The 27,007-nt window shown below is 40.3% G+C and overlaps 1 protein-coding gene across 2 annotated transcripts in view; it reads right to left on the bottom strand.

Annotated features, from left to right (window-relative positions):
• Positions 1-8,292: 8,292 nt before the first annotated feature.
• The window catches only part of ORC5 (origin recognition complex subunit 5), a 65,789-nt gene continuing 47,074 nt past the window's right edge, over positions 8,293-27,007 (bottom strand). Inside the window, exons 14-15 of one of the 2 annotated variants that reach the window (XM_081023723.1) lie at positions 12,725-12,837; positions 8,293-8,827 (exon numbers count right to left, since the gene is read on the bottom strand). In XM_081023723.1, coding sequence (XP_080879849.1) covers positions 8,782-8,827; positions 12,725-12,837 — 159 coding nt within the window. In that variant the 3' untranslated portion in view covers positions 8,293-8,781. Of the gene's footprint in view, positions 8,828-12,724; positions 12,838-24,570; positions 24,688-27,007 lie in introns of those variants that run through there. The other variant, XR_013991156.1, reaches the window with a different exon arrangement.

The raw sequence follows: 27,007 nt of genomic DNA, 5'->3' as shown, positions 1-27,007 counted from the left end.
TATCCCTTTGATATATTGTACCTGCATCATCTGCTGGAACAGCTCAGCTGGTGAAGCACGAGACTAAGCTCAGGGTTATGGATTCAAGCCCCACATTGGGTAAAAGATTCTTGCATTGCAGGGGTTGGACTAGATGACCCTCATGGTCACTTTCAGCTCCATGTGCCCCCTCCACAAGAGGTCCGGCGGTTGGCAACACAAGAACGGGCCTTTTCTGCAGTGGCCCCCCGTTTGTGGAATGTTCTCCCCAGGGAGGCTCACCTGGCACCTTCATTGCATATCTTTAGGCACCAGGTGAAAACATTCCTCTTCTTCCAGGCCTTTGGCTAATTAAATAATCCATGACCTTTTTAACTTTGTGTTGGGGGCTTATTGCTTTGTCTGTCGGTGTGTTTGTGTTTTTATATTATATTATAATATTATTACATTATAAATTGTCCTGTGATCTTTGGATGGTGGTATATAAATTTAACAAACAAAAAAGCAACATCTTATATCCAAAAATGGTTTAGAATATACAGCTATACTAGTAACAAATTATGTCATTTGAATTATTTATCCACTAGACATAAATCAGGTCCGTTTTTGAAAAACAAACATCCTTTCCCACAAGCCCTCCAGCCCTGATGTTCATAAATTGCTTGCTGAATCTTCAGAAGAGAGTTAAAATAAAGTGGAAAAGCATCTATCTGCCCCTGCCCCTTGGTACAAGGCAGGCAAGCAGCGCTAATATTATTACTTCTGTATTTAGCAAACTCTGGAAATATTTCCACCAGGAAACTTAAATCAGCTTTACCCGTGTTTCATACAGTTCTTACGGAGAGCGCATTCGTGTATCATAAACGGCACCTACATCTATGCATTTCCAGCACTGACAAGACCACAAGTGCTTCATTCTACCTACCATGTTTCAAGCAGCCATACACTATAGGGCATTTTAAAAATTTTCAGAGCTTTCCAAATTTTCTGCTCTGCTTATCTAGAATTGACTGTCTGGCCCTATGCACCACTACACCCGGATAGTCCTCCCCAACATAGCTCTGTTTATCTGAACCCTTGATAATCCAAATGCTCTTTAGCATAGCCCCATGCTCTGTGCCGCGCTGTACATAGTAATAGCTCCTGCATATCACAGCAAGCCATATGAATGCCTGCTGTGGCATATTTATTGTTGATGGTTGATAATGGGATTACTGCTCCTATACATGAATCACAGAGTCAGAATCCACCTGCTCTGGTTGGTGACAGAAAGGCAATGATTGCTGTGTTCTGACTTATCAACCCCAGACACAGTGTTCTCTCCATATTTCTATGAGGTCTAAGAACACATTATCAAGTCCCGTGCAATTAATGTACCATGTGCCGCTGCAGCCATATGTCAAGAAGGAGTCTGATGCTGAGTTTCTTAGCAATAATATATTGAATGCTGATGGTACACCTTTTTACTAAAAAATATGAATGTTCCATGAATTATAAAGGCATGGAAAAATATTATCTATTTAGTATATTTATAAAAATCATAAGGATAGGGAAGAACAAAGGTACAGTACTGAACTACAGCTAAAATATCCCAAGTCATAATTGAAACTAATGATCCAGTTAAATGATATCAGTTGAGAGGGTTTTCGTGTGGGAGTTTCTTTCTTAAGACTTCAGTCTAAACAAATAGTCCCAGAGTATAGAATTATACTCTGCAGAGCATGGGAGAAGAAGAAGAGTTTGGATTTGATATCCCACTTTATCACTACTCGAAGGAGTCTCAAAGCAGCTAACATTCTCCTTTCTCTTCCTCCACCACAACAAACACTCTGTGAGGTGAGTGGGGCTGAGAGACTTCAGAGAAGTATGACTAGCCCCAGGTCACCCAGCAACTGCAAGTGGAGGAGCGGGGAATCGAACCCAGTTCACCAGATTACAAGTCCACCGCTCTTAATCACTACACCACACTGGCTCATGAGTCCTCCACTGCCATACATTGAGGCTTTGCAGAGTACATGTCTACTCAGAAGTAAGTCTTACTGATTTCAGTAAGGATTATTTCTATGTATGCAAGGACAAAATTTCAGCCCAAATGTAAAAAGACCTGCACACATACAAATGCTTACTTGGGCAGGCTTTTCCTGTTAGATCCATCCTCTGTTTAAAAAGCGGTGGGTAATATGGTAGGATCTATTTGCATAACAAAGGCTTGCAAACTTTTGTTCACATTAAAGTTTCTGTGCATGGAAGCAGAGAATGCTGGGATGGGGAAACTGTAGCCCTGCAGATGTTATTGGATCTCCCATCAGCCCTACCCAGCCTGACTAACGTTCAGTGATGGGTATGTGCCTGTTTGCGCCTGCATTGGCATCTGCCTGTTTCTAGGAGACAGAGGAGCACCACCTCTGAGGGCAGAGAGAGGCTCAGTGACAGGAGGACACTTTCCTGACAACCCATCAGCCCCTCTCCAGGATCCAGTCCTGTGCTCTCCTGTTCGCAGACCTTCATTGGCTTTGCTGTTTCTTGGGGTCCTGAAAGAGCCCTCCCCAGACCCAGGGTCCTCTGACTCCATTCCTCCTTCTGATCCAACCATCCCCTCCATGACACCTCTGCTGGGCTCATGACACAAGAGAAGTCAGGGGGAACAATGGAACCAATCAGGACTGCAGAATTTTATCCCATCAAAATCACAATTTCAAATCTGAAAATCAGCGGGGACCCGTCAGATGGAGGCATTCCAGAAGATGTCCTGCAAACTCTGCAACATGACTGACCATTCATAGTTGTGGGAGGAGAAAACCAAACATGATGTGGAGCATCACTTAGTTTTGGGAATTGTTTTGGCTTCACTGTTGTCACTGCTGCTCTGCGCTGCTTGTGGAAAAGAGCATTTTAAATTCAAGGATGACTGTTCACTGTTATGAAAAGTTATAAAAAATACTTTGGGGATCAATCTGTAAGAATTGTGCATTTCATAAACTGTTACTCCCCACCAAGACTACAAAAAATAGCAAGCTATTAGCAGGTATGCCTACCCTATGATTATAAATGTTCACAATTCAGACGCATAAGGTTAAAGATGGGCTTTCCTCCTTCATAAATAACTTCTGTAGCTCAAGTGAAGTGGCAAACATAGAGAGCATGCTGCTTATGAATAGCAAGCAAGAAAGCCGAAGGGCTGATGTTGTTGGGAATTAACTTCATTTATCAGATTTTTTAAAAGTTAAAGTATGTTTTCAAAGTGTCGTATTAAAGAGATGGAACTAATAGGTGGTGAATTACCAGCGCAGAACACTACCACCACTGTAAGTTGTAAAGGGGAAGAGGACAATGGCTATGAGCAACAATGAATTTGAGGCTGGCCCCCGTCTTTAACAGTGAATCAGACAGGATTTTTTAGGATGTAGTAAGAGGCATACTGGAGAATTTGGCACTCTCAGGAGGAAACCTCTCAAGATTTTGAGTATATTTTTTTCAGTGACCTTGTCAAACTTACCATAACTGTCAATTGAGCATAAATGGCTTAAGTATATTTATGTATGTTTCCATAGGTTTGCGTGTTTAACTCTCTTCAACTCAGGTTTTGAAAAATCTGGATTCATTTACTTTTCACCAAGAAGCAGAACGGCATGCACATATTGTCTAATCTTTTCTCTGCAACCATGATAGCCAAGACCATTAAACAATATCTTCAGGATGTTGAGCACCACATTGTTTGGCTGACTTTAGCCTTATATGGGGTTATAGTTCTGTTAATAAAACTGTGCAATGACTTTTGTGCGAAAGGAACGATGAGGACGTATAAAAGGCTGCTAAATCAGATTCAGAAAACTGTACATCCACTCTGCAAACAGAAGCCGTGATTTTAAAAAATGCAGCAGGATAAAGAAGATAACATAGGCCCAATGGGAAAATAATTCAATATGTTTGCTAAAACAATTTAACAAGGGAGCAAGCCCAGTTGAATTCAGTGGGCCTTCTTCTAAGCAAGCGTGATTAGAACTGACAATGCTTGCTGAATTACGTCCAACATAGATAATCATATTATATAGCGAATTAGGCACTTTGTAAAAATGCAATATATAGTAGCTATTTTTATTTTTGATTCTCACACAACATCATGCAACACACACAGTAGGGGAGGGCCAGCTTTACTCACCTGACCTTACTGCTGCCGCTGAAGCCAAACACTGCAGCACCACTGATAGAGGCAGATATAGGCAGAAGTTGCAGAAACATTCCAGCCTTTTTCTTCTGCCTCTGTTTCCCTCCTTCTCCCTTCCTCTCTCTTCTCAAGGTCACTTCCCCACAGGTTGAGGCAGCCGGCTGCTGCTGCCTACTCTCTCCTCCTTGCCACAATCCCTGGTATTTTGAAACATTAGTGTGTGCCTGGGAACACCCCAAGGCCCTCCCCAAGGTAAGAAGCAGTAATGTGTCTTAACAAGGTGAGGTGGGCAGCATCATCCCCCCATGCAGGTTGGTATATTGTGTTTTATAAGAACTTCTCCCTGTCTTGTGACCTCTTCACTCTAGCAGTCATCTCCTTGATATCTGACTACTTGACTGCTGATACCATTGGCTCATGTGCTCTGATGTCACAGCAGGTCTGTGCAGAAATATTACAGGCCCTCTGGTTGCTATCGGGTTAGCTGCACTGAATTCCCAAGATCCACGAGCAAAATTCCTGAAACTTATCTTGTGCACCGTGGGCTTTCAAGTATACTTTGGCTGGACGTAGACACATCAGAGAAGTGTTTCAGGAAAACGTGATGTGACCTTCATAGGTTGAAGACGGGACTCCACACTGCCATCTGGTGTTGCAATGTTATAATGCATATAAAATAATTTTTCTTTACTAATGTAGCTGAGTCCTTTGTTGGTCAATAATGGTTTACTGTGCATGTAAACCAGTCAGACCTTCAGATAGTAAAGAGGTATATAAACGGAAATAAAGAAAGAATAATAAAATAATCCGCTTTCACAGGTTGCTGGACATGTCATGCCTAAACCCTACAGTAGCCTATGCTGGGGGAAAACACCATTAAACAATTCCACTATCTTAGATTTCTTTTTTTTTCTTTTTTTTTAAATGATATTTATTAAAGTTTCAAAAAATACAAAAAATACAGAATACAGAAACAAGAGTAAAGTTTTTAAAATATAACAAAAAAGTAAAGAAGGACAGAACCTTTTTTATGTATGCTACAACAGCAGCAAGAATACTCATTGCAAAGTATTGGAAGACACAAGATCTACCCACTCTGGAAGAATGGCAGATGAAGGTGATTGACTACATGGAATTGGCGGAAATGACTGGCAGAATCCGAGACCAGGGAGAAGAGTCGGTGAAAGAAGACTGGAAGAAATTTAAAGACTATTTACAGAAATATTGTAAAATTAAGGAATCTTAGAAGGATGTTGGATAGAAACTAAGAGGTTTTTAGCTGTAATGCTTTAAGAGATATGAAAAAAGGTCTACAATTGGGTAAAAGCTTAATGGTAAGGATTTGCTGAACTAACAAACTGAACTGGAATACAAAAAAGGGAGGTATGAGGAGGTCCGGGGAAATAAGTGTAGGGAAGATAGGCTTGGAAAATCAATGTCTTTTTAACTGTTTTATTTTGTATGTTTCTTTTTTATTCCACTATCTTAAATTTCTATTATATGCTACAGTGTAAAAATAATAAAATATTTTTCAGTCTTCATAATACAGGAGGTGCAGGTGCCCATGCTCAACTTCAACTGGTGTTCCTTGTGTGTCGTTTACTCCCCTCGCAACTTTCTGTACCAGTCACAGATATTGAATTTGATTTCAAATCAGATATAAAGTGATTCTCAATCCTACAACGCATTAAAAAAAACCATAAAGTGAGGACAACCTCACTTTAGCATGAATCCAAGATTAAATGCAATGCAGTGTTAGCTGAAAATTGCAAGTCACTTGACAGCACCAGACTGATGAGGATCATTCTGTTATAGAATTAAGCTCAGCGGTGTGGCAAATGCTCTATCATCCAATAATTCATAGCTCTCTGTTTCTATAAAGGCAACAGTTCTGCAGCCTGAAGCATGCAGCTGGTGGGAAAGAGGTTTCTGATGTGACCAAAACCACTGATGGCTGGAGTGCTTTTTTCCATTTCTACAGTACAGCCAAAAGAGAATGTATTTATACAAGGTAGATATTCCACACGCGTGTGTAGCTTCGGCACCTTGCCCTGCAAGTTCTCAATCAGACATTATAGAGGTCCACTAAGCAAAAGGGGGAGGCTTCAGACACTTATTTTAAATGTTGCAGGTCTTTTGGCATGGTAAGGGCTTAGTGGTATAAATCCTTGGCTGCGCTAGTGCCCACAGAACCCATAAAGTGATATTTATTGCCTATGACAACCTTTGCCTGCCTATTGATTGCAGAACTTATTCTAGATTCTACCAGAGTGGAATGAATCCAGTCTTTACTCTGGCAAAACTTTTTCACATGGAATCATCAATGCAGGCAAGGCAAACTCATCCCTCCTGCTAGTTTGGGTGACAGAGGTGTGTACAGCTCACCTTCTGTGATTGAAGCAACCCTTTCCTCAATCTACTCAAGTAATATGGAGCTTGGGGCATCACTATGGCTTCTTGAAATTTCTCTAAGACCAGGAGACTCACTTCTAGAATAATTGGCAAGTCCATGGATTTCTTTTCAGCTGTATCGGAGGTGCAGGGATCCTCAGCACTGGTTCTCTGTGCGTATTTGCTATTCTGCTTAAACAATGGAACTGGAGGCAGAGCTGACTTGTGGCTCTTTGTGGATGCTGGTGTCACTGACAACAGATCTCAAGGGAACTGAGCCAAACACAAGACATTGGTCTTGGTAGCTTTAGAAGATTTCTCAAGATGACCAATTAAGAAGACTTTGGTACCTGCTTCTAGCACCACTGAAATTACTTCAGGATTCTGTGTGTTTTATGAGCGGCTATCTCTGCACGGACAGTGCCTTTTAAATGACATTTCCTTACACTCCTGACCTTCTTAAGTAAATATTGGGCACAAAGGATAGTCTCCAAAGTCACATTCTCCTCTCAAGGAGGTCAGGCGCAACGTCTCCATCCAACTGAGCCATTTGCCCCAAACTCCACACTTCTATAGTCCATATTGTGTCACAAAAAAACCAGAAGGCAGGGCTTTCCTGCTACTTTCCCAGAGTGTTCCCTAGATAAAGATTTCAAGAGTAAAGTAAGTTTGAAAGAGGCAGAAAAAATATCCAGCTCTAAAGAGAAATAGACTTTTCACTCCAGTGTCAAAACAAAAAAACAGAGCTGGCAAGGCATTCTTGCCGCCCCTCAACTGACAACTAGCAGAAAATGCATTTGACAGAAGTCACTTCAAGCTTCAAATCAGGAGTGATTGGTTTAAAACTGACAATGAGCCACCAACAGTGGTCTGCCCCCTGCCAGCAGCCCTAAGCCCTTCCTCCTTTACCTTGAGCACTTGAGTCCACTCTGTCTCCCATGTTATAACCACCCATTCTCCACCTTTCTCCATGCTTGGAGCCTTCATTGCTGTGGCTTGGTCCACCCCTTTAGCTTGCTCCCCTTCTAGAAAGAAAGCAACAGCTTTGCTCATGCAATCGTCCATAGAAAAAGGGTGGGAAAGTGAAGGTGGGTTGTGTTGCTTTGTTTTAAAGCAGGGGAAGGGAACCATGGCAATATTGTTTGGTTTCTGTGTTAGGAGAGTACTTTCATTCCTGCAGTGTAGAAAAATTGCTCTCCACTCCTTAACCCCTCTTATTTCTGCATCTTCCCAGCTCTTTTTTCCTTCCTCTTCTCACTCCTTAGCATTGTTGTCTGCTCCTCCCTGCCCCTAACTCTACCTGTTGTAAGCTCTGGTTCCACCTACTCCTAGCTCCACCTGCTAGTAGCTGCCCTGCCCTTCACTCCACCAGGCCCAAAGGATAGCCACCACTGTGTCAAAAGCTACAGAACAATCCACAATTTGACTAATGGTAATTGTGATATGTTTTCCTTCTCATGATGTATGTGTTTACCACAGAGAAAAGATCCCTGTGCAGCAAAACTCTGGAAGCTGCCCCAGAGTTCCTACCTTTCTTCTCCAGGCTAGATAAGCTTATTATTCTTTCCAATATTACATGACAGTGTATCTTTAGAGAAGGGAGCAATTTGCCAAAGTGCACTCTTATCTGAATGTAATTGCAACAAGCAACAGCAAGAACTGGGTGGTTAGTGAAAAAATAGATGGTATTTACAAATCTGTTCTAATAGTGAATCTACAAATAACTAGACAGGATCTAGGAATGAAAGATAAGCAGCTTGGTTTTTAAGTTTATTGTATTTTCTATTCCAAATTCTTAAAAGGTGGCCTTAGGACCGAGCTGTTTTGGCAGACAAATGCAAAAGGTTCCCATGGAGAGGAAGTGAAAGGACTGGGCATACAAACAAGGCTGCTGCCATGTTCAAAGCACAGGGGGAGACCTTCATCATAGCACAAAATACACTCCTTAGTAAAATGGGTTTCAGGCAATTTCAGCGTTAAGATAACATCATTAAGAGCAGAACAGATTGTGCTTGGTCCCTGCTGTTTATAATTAACACGTTCTTTCCAAATACTCCAGGGTCTTGGGTAAATAGTCCTCAGCTCAGATCCATCCAGACCAACTAGTGTTTTCATCAGATCCCATGCTGAGCCAGCACCTGTTTTGGACAAATCCAATAGAGCCCAAAGTCTCCTCTCGCTGGATGGCTAAAGTAGATAGAGGAACACCAATTGCCTTAGTTGTCATCCCAGTGTCCAGATGGTCTTCACAGGAAGTCATACAAGTACTTTATGATGTCAAAGTTCACAGTCCTGTAAAACAACATAGTATGTCAGTTTACTTAAATCTCTACTCCTCTTTGGGAATGGCCAAGTCACCTGGTGCACCTTTGAACTGAGACCTCCATGGTAGTAAGATTGCGAAGTTTGAATTCTGAATGTAACAAGGCCTAGTTCTAAAATATTAAAGGTTGGAACACTGAGGTCGAGGCTCACAGACTTTCTTTCTAGCATTGCTTTTTCTACAGTGGAGGAACTGGTTGCTTGCCGTCATTCCACCGGCAGGTGAGGACCTTCTTGTTCCAACAATTTTTTGGGAACTGACTGCTTTTAATGAACAGCTGCTGCCATGCTGCTTTTATTGTAATCTTGATTGTATGCTTTGAGGGTGGAGGGAGAGAGAAGAGGACGAAAGGAGGAAGGGGGAAGGAATGCACAAATTAGGGTTCTCTGCATCTGAGCCTCTATGTGATGCATCCAGATCATATACAGTCAAACCTCGGTTCCCGAATGGCTCCATAAATGCTCTGGTAAATGCTCCAGTTTTCGAATGTTTTTCGGAAGCTGAACATCTGATGAGGCTTCCGCTTGAGCGCAGGAAGCTCTTGCAACCAATCAGAAGCCGCGCCTTGGTTGTTGAATGTTTCGGAAGCTGAATGGCCTCCTAGAAAGGATTACGTTCGACAACCAAGGTTTGACTGTATGTTGTTTCCGTGGTTTACAGCAGCTACTTGCCCCAGCTGCTACACCACTGGCCCAGATGAATGAATGAATGCACCTGAGTCGTCTCGTTACACAGCTTTCAAAGACTATCAAACATTTAAAGTTGCTCATTCTCAGCACTGAAGCTGTAAAACAAATTTAGCTCAAGAATAAAAGAGAGGTTTTTTAAAAAAATTAAAAACCAACTCTAGTAAACATGGCATACTGCTTGGAAATGCAAAGCGGCAATCTTCTCTGCTATTGAACATTCTGTTATTCGTCCAAACCACCTGTTTCAGCATTATGTATGGCATAACTCCTTCATCTGTACTAATTTGCAGTCTGCATTCTTTCTTTCTTGACAGTAGTTGACCCATGCTTTTTAACTAAACTTGAACAATCCAAGAATACTCAATAGGACAGAAGATTTGAATGTATTTTTGTGCTTTGTTAGAATAAAGAATTATACACCAAGGGAGTAAAACACAGAATTCATTTTTCCTCCTTTCCAAATACATTCTGATGTATTGTATTAACATTCCTGCACTGAGGTTTCCTTTTATATAAAAATGAGAAAAATTACAAGGTATGACAAAAATGAAACAATTTTAGAAATAATGCGTTTTGCATAAAGTAACTGAAATTGGAATTCTAAAGACTAATTGGATCTCTTATTTGCCAAGGGAGTTGGGTCTAGCTCATACACAATTTTCAAATCCATGCCTTTATTCATCATCTCTAAGGAAGTACTGTATGATACAGAGCACATGGAAGTGTCAAATATTATCTAGCCTATTACAATGCTTAAAAGGTATGCACTTAATTAGCACATTATACATTTTAAAGATAAATGCCATCTCATGGTTAACACGTTAGACCTTCATTACAGAGGCTTAAAACTATATTTACTGGCAAAGGTTAAGCTTGCTACACAAACACCACAATCAATCATTTGGCCTAACTAGCACCAATAATGACTCCGTAAGATGTTTTGTCCAATTAACTGATATTTCATATGCTAGTCACTTGCACTAGTGTAGGAGAAACCTAACTGTATAAGAGAAGCAACTCCCCACTGAACTTCTGGATTAAGAATCCAGAAGTTCATTTAAAAAATGAAAGAAAAACAACTCTCCATGTAGTCACAGTTTTGAATCAGGACATAGCCTTAAAGGATCTACTACAAAGCAGTTGTACACTTTCCAATTTACATCAGTGGAGAGTACAGCTGCACCTATTCAGGACTGACCCCTCCACAGACAGTGAAAAGTATAAGCTACTGGAGGAGCCCTTCTGTTTCCAAGGAACTGGTACAGCAGAATGAAGGGTATGTTAGGAGATAAAATAATAGAAAGCCTCTATGGCACAGTGGAGAAACCTATGGCCCTCCAATGTGGTTAGACCATCACCCTTGACCATTGCTAAGAGAAAGAGAAAACAGTCAATGATCTAGAAACTTAACTAGTAATTTCAATATAAGATGATTTCTCATAAACAGATCATTGCTCTTTTTTTTAACCCTTTCTACGCATCCACTACCTTTCCCTCAGTCCAAACAGGACAGCCTTTCTACTTCACTCTGCTTTGCTATTGCAAAAAGAAAACCACTGTTACCTATTTACAAGATGTGATTCAAAATGGTTTTAATCTCTTGCTTCCAAAACAGGAAACAAAATCCAACCATAGACTAAGGACAATCCAAGGATATCCCTACTTAATGAAGTACCCAAGAGATGCAGTATAAATACAATTTGTGGGTAATTTAAATTTGGGATAAGACATTTAAACATTGTTTCTGAAACCCTTTGGGATTTTGATTTTAAAAAATGAATTCTCGAAGTAATAAAAACATATTGGAAAGTAGATATTTGAGCATTCTGATTGAACATTATGCAAATCTTGCTCTTTTATTTTCTTCAAAGTCAAGTCTACATTTAAAGGGTTTACAATGGTGAACCCTAAACTAATATAAATCGGGTGATTTTTCTATGTACAATTTCTCATTCTTAGCTAAGCTAATTTTGAATGGAGCGGAAGGACTAATCATTTGTGGCAGGCAACAAATAAGCAAAGGGCTAGGAAAACAACATTCTGCCTCAACATTTCCTAAGCTTTGTACAGCATGAAAAATATTAGCAGACGCAGAGGAAAGAGGTTTTCACTCCAAATGAAATCTAAGTTTATAAATAAAAGTAACGGGTAACTGCCATCACTACAAAACCTACATCCTCATTTGAACATCATGGTAAGCCAGTTTGTCCTAAATCATTTCACTATCTCCTGCCACATTCGTGCTCGCACAGCTCAAACTAGCCATGCTATGTCTTGTTGTGTTGTATGAATAGGGGCCGTGGTTTGTCTCAAACAAGGGTGGTGGCGGGGATCCTTTTGATACTTATCTCCCTTGAAAAGCTGCTTCATCTGCTTGGAGGGACGCTTTAGCAACCCCTTAGTTGGTATCTGTAAGTGAAATGAAGCCTAAGAAATGTAAACTTCATTTGCCGACCTTCATTCCTTTACTTCTCCTGCTCACTTCCTCTGTCTGTCATTGCCCTTACCTAATTTACACTACCATGTCCTTTAGACACGGTCCTGCCTTATTATTTTATGACATTCCATAAAGCAATGTGGCTAACTAGATATTGTGACCTCTAGAAATTGTTGGGCTCCGGGTTATCACCCTGGACAGAAAGTATCAGTTACAACTGCAGTGCTCTGTGTAAATGCAAACAAATGAGCAAACTCAATATAAATCATGAATAGATTCTCCAGAGCAAGGATGAGGAATCTGGGGCCCTCCAAATATTGTTGGGACTCGGAACTTCCCCCAGCCCCAGCCAGCATGGTGGGTGTTGCAGTCCTACAGCAATACAACAAGGTCACTGGCCTATGGCAGGTGTGACCCACCAAGCTAAATTTATTCCGGCAGCCATGTCATGGAGCTAAGGAGGGGAATACACCTTTGGCCTGCTTGTTGTTTTGCCAAGCACATGTCAGGCACAGCTACTGAGCTGAATTTTGCTTGGAAGGTCACACAAATGGTGCATGTTTGCACTTCACTTTACTGCGAGATTTACAATCACTTTCATTTACTTATTTTGCAGCCGGTTTTTATTCACTCTCAGCCATCCTAAGATGCACTTTCCTGTGAATGGATGGGAAATACATATATATTTCCATTTTGAGAATTTGTTCAAGTAGCATAAGAAGGCCGTGAACGCAGCTTACCTCGAAATGGATCTGATAAAATCTAGAGAAACACTGCATTTGTATCTTGGTCCATTGAGCTGGTCATCGTGGCCTACTAATGAGAGGAGCTGCAGCGTCACAAGGGAAGTGATCTAGAAAAAGAAAATGGGGGGAGAAACATTAATTGGCTTTACGTTAATTAGGGCAGCCATCACCACATTAACAACATACCTTTCCAACTGGCTAGCTGGTTTTACACAGTAAAGCACCTGCTCAGGTCTAAACCAAGTTTTAAAACTGGAGAGACAAAGATGGTCAGCAAATGTAAAACTCAATTAACTGAAACAAACAATAAAACACAGAATTGAATAAAACCCTAAGGAGTTAAAATTCTAAAGGCCTAGTTGCTCTAGCATTGTGGGCATCCTATGGCTTGGATGCCACAAGGAGGATCTTGTTGGCAAGAGTGCCATTGCCCTGGCTGTGGCACAAGCCAGCACTGTACTCCAAGCTGCCTCTCCCATAGCCTGTTATTACATGTTCCCTAGTTGTAAGATGTAGGCCAGGCTTCCTCAACCTCGGCCCTCCAGATGCTTTTAGCCTACAACTCCCATGATCCCTAGCTAGCAGGACCAGTGGTCAGGGATGATGGGAATTGTAGTCTCAAAATATCTGGAGGGCCGAGGTTGAGGAAGCCTGATGTAGGCAAAGTCACACCAAGACAGAGGCATCATGTCCAATCAAAACCATTTGTCCTATTAGCTGGCATGGAGAAATGACTTGGTAAGTGTTATAATTTAGTAAGATATCAGAAAATTCTGTTTAAGAACTTACAGCTACAGTAAAGCAGCTATAAGTTTTGTTTTCAGGTGCAAACTATGTCTCCTATCTTTTGTTCTGTTTTGAGCATATTTTATTTGTAGAAAACAGAAATGAAGCACATTTAGACATGTTAAAGTACAACTTGTTTTATTTTACAGTTAAGTGAGAAATTTGCTTTTCCACATTCGATAAAAGGTTGCCAATTTCTTTACATTATCTTCCTTCTTTTGGCAGTATCTTCTTGCTATTTTTGTGTTCCTTCAAACTGTAATCTAAACTGCCAAAATGAGAAATGTCAATAATGCCAAGTATTCAAATATATTGTCAGAGTCCCTTTCGCTTAGTTTGAGAAGAACCCCCATTACGTATTCCTAAAATTATGTTTGAAAATTCTCATTTTAAACCAGTCATTCATTCAGCTAATGGAAAATTATTCAGGATCAAAGAAGAGGTTTCTTTTAAGGAGTTAAATTAAGCCACACACAAATCCACAAACGCACCAAAAAGCACATAAATTTTAAGTTATACAGCCATACAGGTCTGGCTGGACCCTTTTAAGTGGGGATGCCAGGGACTGACCCTTCCGTCTTCTACATGTAAGCACGTGATTCACCACCTAGTTATGACCAAGGCAGCAGGCAGCAGCCAGCAAACAGAAGTAGTTTCTTGACCCCAGGCCACTCACACAATGTGACTGCTGTGCTTGTAGGTCACAGGTTGTACAGGCTGGCCTCAATGACCCATCTAGATATGACAGTATAGTATTGTATATTTTCTGACACAGCCTGAGTAATGTACACAGTGCATTATTATTACAATTTATTGCTTGCCTTCACCCTAAGGTCCCGGGGGGTCAGGGCTGGAATGAGACGCAGGTCAGCACGAAGAAGCAGAGCTCCATTGTCAGTTAATTTTTTTATTAAAGGAAACTGCATACAACTCAGCAACACTTCCCAGTGGGTCTTGCCCCTATGGAGCAGTTGCCAGAACTGAAGGTCTTCCAACCTTTCTAAGACTCCTCTTCACCTGGATGTTTCTCAAACTGTGTCTGCCCACCTCTGACCTCTGTTCCGCTCTCCTCATTAACCTGCACCTTCTTGGAGACCAGGGAGGGAGGGAGCTTGTTACAGCAGGAGAGGGAGATTCCCTGGATTCTTCAGCAGTCTTTTGACCCCCACCCTCTGCTTCATCCTCTGAACTGCTCCGTGTCGAAGGATCTTCCTGCTCACCAAACCCTGTTGCCCCTTCAGCATCCGGCACCTCCTCCCAATCTTCTCCCCTGACCTTTCCACAGCGTCCCACCACCAACCTCCGGCTCTGAGCCTTCCTCCTCTGGGGTTTCCCCAGCTGGTACTTCCCTGGCTGGTACTTCCCACCATTCCTTGTCATCCAGCCAGACCCTGACACAGGGTGGGTTGCAACAGAACTTTATAGAACTTAATTTTTTTTTAATGGTTTGGAGGCAATAAACGGAAGCTAAATCAAAACTGTGCCTGATGCCTACTTTGTAAGATATGTTCCTAAAGTGGTTAAATGTTTTGCAGCTACACTCTTTAAAAGTATGTCTGAGGTGAAGGAGGTGGGCACCAGGAAACTGAGTTCACTTGACGGTTTGGTTAGATCCGTAATGTGCAGAGGACTTGTCTCCTTCATGCACTCTTTGCTGGTAGACCTTCAGTCCCCACCCTGTTCCTCTGAAATCTGTTGCGGAGATGGATCTTTGAAGTGAATTGGATAACCTGCTATGGGGGAAACTATGGCTTACTCCCCCTTTTAGATTCACATCCACAAATATCAGAGAAAATTCCTTCAAAATAACCCACTGATGGTTCTTGACTCCAGTTCGCCTTGCACAAATATCGTATTAACTGCCATTTCTGAAATATAGTTTTCTCTCAATGTGTGCAGATTGCATTGTTACAAAGACAAATTTAATTAAAGTGCTATGGATTATCCATTAACATATTATTTACGTATAGTGGATCATGCTCAACAAAGTCTGACAACTGACCTAGATGAACATTTTAAAATGGGGAGGGGAAGGCCACCAGGAAGATCAGATTAGTATGAGAAGCAGCAACCTAAAATAAAATTGTGACTTATCCAATCCAAGAAAAGTTAGCTGCATTTAAGAGTAAATGGGACAAGTTAGCGACAGCTAATTTGAGTAACACTAATGTCAACAGGATATAAATATATCTAATTTCTTCTAGGCTTGTTCTATAGGGCTTGGGAACAGCAGTATTACCACACAGGTGGTACAAGGTCACCTCAACTTGGTCACCTCAACCTTTTAGTGATGTTTCCACAAAGTGATTGTATGTGTGCATTATACTGTTCTCCAATTAAACTGTTAAGATGCTTTTACTAATGTGGGAATGTGTTGTACTCTGATGGTTTTTGCTATATATAATCTTACAAGTCTGGATATTCACATTTTAAATTATTTTGCTTATTTACAGCAACAAATCTCTACAAGTTTACAAAACAATTGTCCACAGAACACAACTAATGATGTATGCCTAGCTCTTTAGAAAAGGAAAACAGACAGAAATGGGCCCAGACTGCTTTTCAGAAATTACTTTTACTACAGAAATTTTCTTGTATGCCTCCTAAATTTCATAGGGTTACTTTTTCTATTAAAAAAAGGTATTTTGAACCCCTAAAGTTAAAGAGGAAAATTACTCTTCATTCACCCAGGCCCTTATTCAGTCAACGATGAAGCATAATGGAGTAATCTGTTATTACAACTGCTCTTTTACACCCCAGTGCACCATTATTGGCTAATCATTTTTGCAGGGTATGCTTGCAGCTGGCCTCTTACACTCTCCGACTACCGATGAAAATAGGTCATATTCCACAGCAGGAATGGCATGAGGCTCATAAAAGCTCCCAGCAAACACACCAGCTTAGATGACTTGGAGTTGGACCCATCTAAATATTATGGAGAATGCAGATTCAAAAATGACCTTGCTGTTGCATTACAAATGTGCCAGCCACTCTGTTAACAACAATGGGGGGGGGACTGTGACAAATTTCCTGTTCTTTTCTCCAAATGCAGTAAAATGGAACAGAAGGTCAGTATTGTAAAATTGCTCCCTAAATCTTATGGCTATAAATCTGAAATGGTGTCAAACCTGGATATGAAATTTCTGATTAACGTTTTAAGCATAACATGGTAGAGTAGATACAAAGACTTTGGCCATCGCTTACAGACAAGGTTACTTATCTGGGTAAACTGCAGCCCTAGTCACCTGGTTTGATTCACGGAATTCTGGAGTAATAAAAACTCAAGGTAATTTATACATGAAAAAGTATCTCATGCCCTGTTCTTTCTCCCTATCCCTCCCCCCCCCCAAACACACATACACCACCCACCCACCATGTTAATGAAGCAAATCAGTATTTCCCCTTCTGAGCAAAACTGGTAGGTTTCTTTATCATTTGCTGTAATGGATGGAACTTCTGTGAAAGATAGAAAAAAAGTAACACATCCCAATTAATGCCATATCTGTTTACCATGCTGAAGATTTATCATAGTCCAAAGGATTATGCTCAGGATGCATTAAGTAATCATGTGCTGTCAAATCAACACAAAATCTCAAGCTTCACCTGTGACATTCTACCCACAATAAGGGAGAAGGGTAAGAAAAAGGGGGAACGTGAGGCTGCGGTTCAAATCCAAACTCACTATGGATATAGTCCTGGAATGAGCAATTGAACATGCCCTCAGTAGCTAAAATACTGCATAAAATTAGTATGCGGTATTATCAGCAGCCATGTTCCTTCAGCTCTGCTCCTTGCGCCCAAAGTTGGGTAGATCGGAATCCCATCTGAAGACTGGGGAACTAATCTCTGGGGGAAATCTATCTCAAAATTCAAGAGGAAATGACTTGGCTCAGAGAAAAAACATTGCACTACATTAGGAAAATGATAAATGCAATGTCAAACTAACTGTGCCCGTTGGTAGGGGAAATAAACTCCCAAAGTCTCAATTGTTACAGAGCTGTTTTTCCTTTGTGTCATATACTATACTCATTGTATTTCATTGTCACTGTATACCATAACACACATCTATCTACAAGGACAGACTTGAAAATAGCTTTAAAATGGTATAACCTTAGATATATATATATATATGTTTAAAATAAAGAATCTTTAAGCAGCAAATGACTAGAATATTATATACTTAATATATAGAGATTTCTCATTCATGAAATGCAAGTATGAGAAACATGGCTTAAGGAGGGAAAGAAAATAGTGTTGGGACTACTAATGAAAGAAGAGGCACTGGCTTGCACAGTAAATGGCTGTAGAGTTTTCAATTGGAAATGTAATCCAGTCAAATAACCACTGTGGAAGAAAAATTATAGGCAGAGGTGCTTCGTGTTCATTGCCAGCCTGAAAATCCAACATTACTTGGCGAGCATAAAAGAGTGAACAGCTGAGAAGGCCTGGTTTCGTATCTAACAAACAAATACAGATAAACAAATTTGGGTATGCATTGATTAAAATACAGAGAATGTAGTTTAAGCTCCTGGCTTGTTCACATCTAGTAACCATGGTTTCCTAGTTTTGACCTAACTAGAAACTATGATCAATGGAAGATTTGTTGGCTTATTACAGTGTATGAAGGGAGTACAGAAGGAGCAGCACGAAGACTGAGAATGGGCAAAAACTGTCCAAACCAGACCTAAGTCATCACATAAACTTTGCAAGGGGCTTCCAGAGAAGGAAATCAAACAATTGTTTGTGCTAGCTGTAGTTACTGCTGTTGGTCTGTTACAAAAGATGGTACTATAGAGATAAGACTTGCTCATTCTCAAGAGACAGGAGTGGGGTTATGAAGCTGGGTGCTGAACAGATGGAAAAACAAATTGAGACAAGCAGCTCTAAACCATGGCTTGGTATGAAATCTGCAGACAGCCACGGTTAAATACTGATACAACGAAAGTATGGACATGAACCAGGGTTGATATTACAAAACTCCTATGCTCTATATTTTACATTCTCTTATGTTCACACATAGTTTTAGTTCTTTAATATATCATTCCTTTATCTGCCACATTTGAATCCTGGGAAAACAAATAAATACATCACAGATTATTGCTTTTTTCAAAAAGATAAAAGAGAAGAGGGAGCTGGCTGACTGACAGGAGAGCTATACATAACTTAAGTGAAGAATGGCATTGGGAGACCTATAAATAAGGTACAGAGTTACAAGCACAGAGCAACTGTCTGATATTCTATAATAAAATACAAACAACAGAAAAGTTGTGTGGTCATTTAAGGCAGGTATCTCCAACGTTTTCAGACCCAGAACTCACTTTTAACCCAAACATACATTTGGGGACTCATTTCTTAATCATTTACCACATATTTGCACAGTGGTAGGGCTCCTGTTGCAACCCACCTTGGATCAGGCCACAACACTTTGGATCAGACTGAGACCCACCAGTTGAAGACCAATAATCACTGTCACAAGATCTCTTATGGAGCAGCCCACAAACCCCAGAACAGACATGAAACAGGCAGAAAGCAGAAGCAAATCAGGTGTACTGTACTTCAGTTGCCTAAAGAGCACGTAACTCCGTTTGATGAAAGGAAGTGAATGAAAGCATATGCCACAGGGGAAGACACAGACTGAACATCATTGGGAAAAATACAGTAACAGCATGAAATAATAGTTGATTCAACCTGAAGTTTTAAAATTTCTTAGGCGTATCTCTAACGGTCCTATTATGCACTTGTCTAATTCCAAAGGTTAAAAACATCTTTTTAGACTTAATTACAACATGATTCTGAGCCCCCAAGACATACCAAAGCATACTCTACTGTGAATACCACGTCTTCAGTGTTTTCAGTCATTCTACACTATCTTAAAACTCTCAATTGTTTGCAGTGTCATCTATGTTCAGCTTTTATTGCTCTTTAAAAAGCAGTGCAAAATTAGTCTTTTGGCTGCATTTGTACAAAACCCACTGCTGCTGGTACTTAAGTTCATACAGATGTTAAAACCACTAATATGTAGCAGAAAGCACTTTGAAAACCAGATGTCATTTTGAAAACACATTTCAGACAGAATGTGCGGAACTAGCCTCTTGGAATTAAATTCAATGATGCTTGCACAAATTATGTTGGCATAAAAATCCACTTATGCAGAGAGGAGCAAAGCTAACCTATGCTGGGGCGGGGGTGGTACTGACTGTTTCTCTAAAAACAAAAATATGTTTTTAAAATATATAGTTTTTCTCACAATCACTGGTGAGGCATCCCATGGATTAAGAAATATGGAACAGGTAAGAAAATACCTTATATAAAAAGCTAAGATCTGTCAGTAAAGCAACACTTAAAGATTACTTGGAATCTTGAGTTCTTAGTAATCCAAACCCCTTAATACTTAAATACAAGGCTGCAATCCTATACCTCAGGTCGATCATGGTAGCAAGTTAGTGATCACCTTTGTGTTCCCTCCCAAAAAAGCTCAACAACTTTGGTCACCCCCCCACAAGCTCAACAATTCCTGGCAATGATAATGGGTAGATCACAGCCGATATTTTTATACCGTGAGTAGATCACAGTATCTTGGAAGTTGGACATGCCTGCTATACCTATATTCTATCTGTTGAAAATGCTTCCTTCTGAGTAGACATATGTAGAATCGCACTCATAAATCTGATAACACACAAAACTTTAATGAGGACTGCAAAATATTCTGTCAAGTGCAAGATGTGTCACAGAGGGCGTGTGGGTACTGGAAAGGTACCTCCCTTGCAGGTACCTCCCCATTTCCAGTTGATGGCATCTAAGCCATGTGGCAGCTGTGGAACAAATAACTGCAAAGGAAGGAAACATCTCAATGAAATGTAGATTCCTCTCTGCTTAGAGGTGCATGCGAGGAGGCAAGAGGAGAGGAAAGAAAGTACTGGTATGTCATTTAATACACAGCACCATCCCCAGAGTACCGGAAAGTACCTCTACCCAGACCCTGAAACTCAGGCTTAGCTACTTGAAACTAAATAAAATAAAAAAGTTGTGTACGTGCCATCAATCTGTCAACTATGACTCTAGAAATAATTTGGCCATAACAGCGATATAAGATGCTCTGAAAATCCAACAGTAATATGCCCTACTCTAGTCCTCTGACAACACACTGTCAAAGGGCAAGACATGACAAAAAAGCAACAAAAAACAACTATCTGAAGCTTCAAGAACCATGCAGAGAAAGAACTTGGGAATCCATGAAGATTGTTTCAGGTAATTTGTTATTCTCACACAGGCATACAAAAGGGGGGGGACACACACACACACACATACACACACACTTTCCAGTAATTGTATTATTCATTAAAAAGTGTGGTAAACAATATTCATCCCATTACTAGCCAATAGGTGGGCTTAAGAACTGGACTGAAAGCACGCTGAGTTCTCAGTATAAAATAGGCTTCAAATGAAAATGGCTGCTTTTTATGAGACCAACAGAGGTCATACTTCACCCACAATGTACAAAGAATATTTCATTTACCGGTTCAGGGTCTAAGATGTCAGACTGACTCAATCTGTTAAAGTTTAACCAAACCTCCACTAGTGCTTTGCCTGATTTTTATGAATTACTAATTTGTAAAGTTATCAATTGTCTTCCAGTATCCCCTACTACTAGTCTTCATTTTCTCTCTCTCTAAAGTATCACCATTATGGAAACAGGACTAAACTTTGTCATTTTTAAAATCATAAATATCATCTCCTTTTTCACTTATTAATGAAACCTTTCCTTTCCACATTATATCTTCAGACACTGGAAATTGAGAGGAAAGCCCAATTTTCATAACATTTTCAGATAGTTAACATTAACTCATCGAGATTCATATTCTGCACCTGCTTATATATTCTCACTGATTCATATGAGGCTTATATATTTCTTTTAGATTTGTTGTTTAATATTTATTTTATTCATATTCTGCTCTTATGTACAGTTCCCAGTGGTCTCACATCCAGATTACAGATCCACATCTCTTAGCTTTAGTAATGTTAATGCTTAACTGTTTCTAGAATCCAGTTATTGGGGCTTACACATTTTTTCTGTGCCAATGTCTTTAACGCTACAGAACTTGATGTCTAGATACCTTAGTGCAGGTGTGGGAAACCGTGGCCCTGCAGATGTTGCTTAGACTAAACTTCCCATCATCCTTGACCGTGAGATGCGGCTGATGGAAGTTAGAAGCCCAACATCTGAGGGGCTATATAGGCTCCCCAATCCATCTGTCATTCACCAATGACAGGCAGCTTACACATGCAAGCCTACGTACCTGTCACTATGCAGTTGTGAATGAGAATGCATGACAGCATAACATATTGGCTTTAATGAGACTATTGGCTTTAATGAGACAGGGACGCGGGTGGCGCTGTGGGTTAAACCACAGCGCCTAGGACTTGCCGATCAGAAGGTCGGCGGTTCAAATCCCCGCAACGGGGTGAGCTCCCGTTGCTCGGCCCCTGATCCTGCCAACCTAGCAGTTCGAAAGCACGTCAAAGTGCAAGTAGATAAATAGGTACCACTCCGGCGGGAAGGTAAATGGCGTTTCTGTGTGCTGCTCTGGTTCGCCAGAAGCGGCTTAGTCATGCTGGCCACATGACCTGGAAGCTGTACGCCGGGTTCCTCGGCAAATAAAGAGAGATGAGTGCCGCAACCCCAGAGTCGGCCACGACTGGACCTAATGATCAGGGGTCCCTTTACCTTTACATATATCAAGGTAGTATTGGGATTCCACTATTTATGGAGGCTGGAAAAAGCAACCACTGTTGTGGAAATTGCCGTTGGATTTGAAATGGCTTCTGCACACTAGGGTGACACATTTTGGCATGTTTAGCTTCCAATATGGAAGGACGAGAAAAGCTACATATCCCTCTTTGATTCAAATATTAGATGTAACATGCCATCATGAATAGCTATACATGTTTAAACTTTAGAGTTTTACTCTTAAGTGGAGCAGAGTCCTTTTAAGTTCAATTTCAGGCCATGGTTTATTTTAGAATTTTCACCTAGCCTCTAACTGAATGCAATGGTGCATCCCCTAGTAATTATACCACATACATTCTTTAAAGCACGGACATATTGACATCATTAGAAGACTATAGAAAACTGGATATGCTTCTCAATATTAGGTCTTCATCAGCACACTTCTAAACAAAATTACATTTGTGCAAAAATATGCTTAGCGTATACAGCTTTCATTTCCTAAATGGTGTTAGAAGCATGTGTTAATTGCTGTCTATTTTAAATGTATGATAATTAAATGTTGAAAGGGTATTGATCCAATCTGGAACAGGGAAGCAAGATATTAACAAGGCCTAATTACCCAATACCACCCACACACCAACAAGAGCTGGCTGCTTATGTGTTTTGAAATATAGATTTTTAAAATGCTTTATCACAGGAAGACACACACACAACGTGTGGGATCTTTGTTTAAAATGTGACACTTCAACATAGAAAGAACTACCATGTGCAATTTCCTCTCTCAATATTTCCAAAACAAATTAAAAATAGGAAAAATGTTTTTGATCATACAGCATCCCTAATGTTTTCCTATTGATCAGCATACACTGATTATGTGTACATATACATTAGATTATGTGTACATAAGTTAGTTAGTTATGTACCGTATTTTTCGCTCTGAAGGACGCACCCGACCATAGGACGCAGCTTGTTTTAGAGGGGGAGAACAAGAAAAAAAATTCTCCCCCTCTTTGCTCAGCGCCCCTTCAGCGAAGCAGCCCCTTCCATTTCTCCTCCCGCTTCGCTGAAGGGGCACTGCACAGCTCTCCCTCTCTGGCTTCAGCAAAAGGAACCAGAAGCCTCCGGGGCACAGTGGGACCTCCCACTGCGCTCCGGAGGCTTCAGCGAAAGCAACGCGAAGCCTCCGGAGGCTTCGCGTTGCTATCGCTGAAGCCAAGGAGCCTGCATTCACTCCATAGGACGCACACACATTTCCCCTTAATTTTTGGAGGGGAAAAAGTGCATCCTATAGAGCAAAAAATACAGTATGTATGACTATCCCAAAAAGAAACAAAGAGGAAGAAATTAAGAACCAATGTGATCCAGACAGACAACTGGAGAATTAAATTGCTGGTTGAAGTGCAGCTTAGCCAAAGTTTGCTTGGGTTGGTCAACTGCAGGTCAGACTGCAAAATGGCAATGATCCACCCAGTTCTTAAGGAAAATCATATTTTAAAAGATGCTGTTTACATGCATGGAAAATAGAAGAGAAACTGAAGGAGAAAACATTTTTCCTAGAGTTGTTTTTTTTAAAGGAGGCACCCACCAAAGTTCATTTGCTTATGGCATTCGTTAAGACCTCCCAAATCCTAGAAGAAGCATTATATCAAACCATTACAAAACCATCAGAATTCCCAATATGACTTGTTAAAGTGCACGTTTCTATGGAGATAGGCAGAGCTGTAGAAGCCAGAGACACATAATTAAACTGAATTCCAGATAATTAGCATGTTGCATCCAAAACATCAGGAGTCCTGTAGGCACCTAACATTTTGACACGAGTTATCATAGGTTACATATTATGAGAATTAAGGTCCAATTCTGGACAACACTCACTGAAATGTGTGTAGGTAGCATGCAGCAGTAGTTCTTGGTGCATTAGTCTCCTAAAGCTACCTGGCTTCATCCACAAAGAGCTCCAAGACAAGGATTACTGTGTGTACTTCCCTAGTGTGTGGGAACCTACATCTCTACTGTGTCTGGTCTATTCCATCTGCTAGCACTGCTTACTCTTCATGCTTAATGTATACAGCTTTCATTACTTTATAATGCATAATAATAATAATAATAATAATAATAATAATTTATTATTTATACCCCGCCCATCTGGCTGAGTTTCCCCAGCCACTCTGGGCAGCTCTCAAACGAGTATTAAAAACAATACAGCATTAAATATTAAAAACTTCCCTAAACAGGGCTGCCTTCAGATGTCTTTTAAAAATAGGATAGTTGCTTATTTCCTTGACATCTAATGGGAGGGCATTCAAAACGAACAAAAACTTTTTACCTCTTCATTTTACTCCCATGTATAGGAAGAAAAGCACTCCAGCCAAACTTGCAGAGTGTTTTAAATATGCTGGCAAGGACTATTCTTCATCAGCAACCACCACAAAATTGTTTGGCCCTGAAACACACACAAGGCAAGAGCAAATAAATGCTTTAAGGCCTGGAACATGGTTGGGACTCTGAACTAAGATTTTGTGTTTCACTTGCCAATCTGGGCATGAAATTCCTTTTCAAGGGAGTCTCCTGGGTGCAAAGAGATATACTTGGGCATAATTCTCATTAAATAATTATTTTTTATCAGAGAGCAGCAGAAAGACATTGTGTAAAGTAGATTGACCAAAATGAAGTTCAGATTATGACAGAAGTCGGACAACCAAGAAGATGCTGGAAGATGCAAGTTCTGTCAAGGCCAAATGTCCACAAGCCTGAGACTATATAGTTTAATGAAGTGTGTGCCATCCTAAACCCTAGGGAAGTGATACCTGCATGTGGTGTTTTTCCTTAAAACTGGAAAAAACTGACTTGGTGAGCCAACCTTGTTACAATCAGCAAGAGCAAGGGGTACAGGAACCAGACCTTTCTTAAGGTGCAAATGTATTCTGCAGGGGGTTCACATTAATAGCAACCACTTCTAAAGTAATAACCACCTTCCGTGATGTAAAGCTCTTGGTCCCGCTTGTACTAATTAGCCATGAAATATTAATAGCAGTTTAACCTCCTCGTCTCCTTAAATACACAAACACAGCACATAATTGGAAGACAATTGAGAATAGCTTCTCAAATGAAAGCCTGTTGAAAAGCAATCTGCTATCAGTTGTCCACCATTCCATTCCATTCCATTCCATTTTATTTTATTGGCAAAAGCAGGTTATTGCTATCACATAGAGGCACGAAACTCAACCAGCACTTCATTTCAACAGTTGCTATTCTTCAGGTGCTACTTGGTTTGTTGGGATTCCATCTGTTTAGAACACATTCCTCTTCAAAAAGAATACTTTACAAATGCTCATCAAGTCTAGCATACATTACACCTTTGCATTTCTCCATCTTAAATGTCAACAAATCAATAAATCTCTCCTAAAATTCTACCATAGGCATCCGTTTCCTGTATTTCTCAATTGACTTGATCTTCATATGCCATGCCCACTAACTTCTGCAAAGCACCATACAAACTGAGTTTGTGACTTTACCCCTTATTTCCAGACCAACTGTGCCTTACAAAGATGTCTGCAAGTGTGACATTAATCCCGTCACGTGGAAATCCCTTGCAGATGACCATCGTGTCTGGAGGGAGTCATTCATTCATTCATTCAATTTCTATGTAGCTTTTCACTCACACGAGTCAGTTACCAGAGGAGGAATGACAGCTGGGAGGAGTGCAGAAAGAACAAACTCCATGGTATACCTGCATGAGCATTACAGGACACATTTATCTGTCCTAGCTGTAACAAAACATGTCTCTCACGTATTGGTCTCTCAGCTACAACAGGCGTTGTAACTCTCCAACACTTCACCCCCGAAGCTGCAGTCGTCCACTCTCTCCACTGCACTGACATTCCAATTATGACTCAAATCATAATTGGAGGGGGAAAACTGCGTCCAATAGAGCGAAAAATACGGTACTTTGTTCATGTTCTCTTTCCTGAGCGCTTCTGTAGAACATGTGAAATGTTCATAATGGCTAGCAGAACAAAAATAGCAAAAAAAAAAGCAGCATGGCCTTAGTAAAGTATGTCTTTCAGGAATATAGCCCTGAAACACTTATTGCAAAGCTTTCTCCCTCCTCCTTGCTCAATCACAAGGTTGCTTGATGCTATTTTAATTTGCACTTCCGGATGTAGTAATGTGGTTATTTTCCCCACCATGTAACTAAGGCAAAATTCATGCAAAGAATATAAAGTATGGAACAATAAAGTAGAAATACATATGAATATTCACTGAAACTTCAGTCTAGCAGTTTATTATAGGCCTGGAATCCAGCTGTGCTTATATCTACTTATATACTTGCTGACTATAAAATAGTCAACATGTGGGCACATCTGAAAAGATTGTGTTGCAGAGCAGCAACCAATTCACATTTAAATCTTGAATGCTATATGGGACACATTCCCTGGCAGTCATTCTTCAGACACCTGTAAACGCTTTGTTTGTGCACAAGACATGCAGAAAAACAAGAATTTGTTTAATTTGGACACTTCTGAGTTTTAAAGAGACACTCCAAAAAGAAATGAGTTTTGTCTGAAACTTCCAATATTTTCCCCCTTTTTTGATTTTAACAATTATACTATTTTAAAAAACCAAGCAGAAAACTGCTATATTTATATAGCAATTCTTTGCATATCTCATTTTTTTCTGAAGAAACAGGAAAAGAATACCTATGGTGTTAAATCAATGCATTTATAAATATGTTTGGAGAATGATGAGTTATGTGGTTCTAT

This window comes from Podarcis pityusensis, assembly GCF_964106645.2.
Source record: "Podarcis pityusensis genome assembly, chromosome: 10".
In the NCBI taxonomy this organism is placed as follows: Eukaryota; Metazoa; Chordata; class Lepidosauria; order Squamata; family Lacertidae; genus Podarcis; species Podarcis pityusensis.
This window is presented reverse-complemented; position numbering and strand designations above follow the sequence as displayed.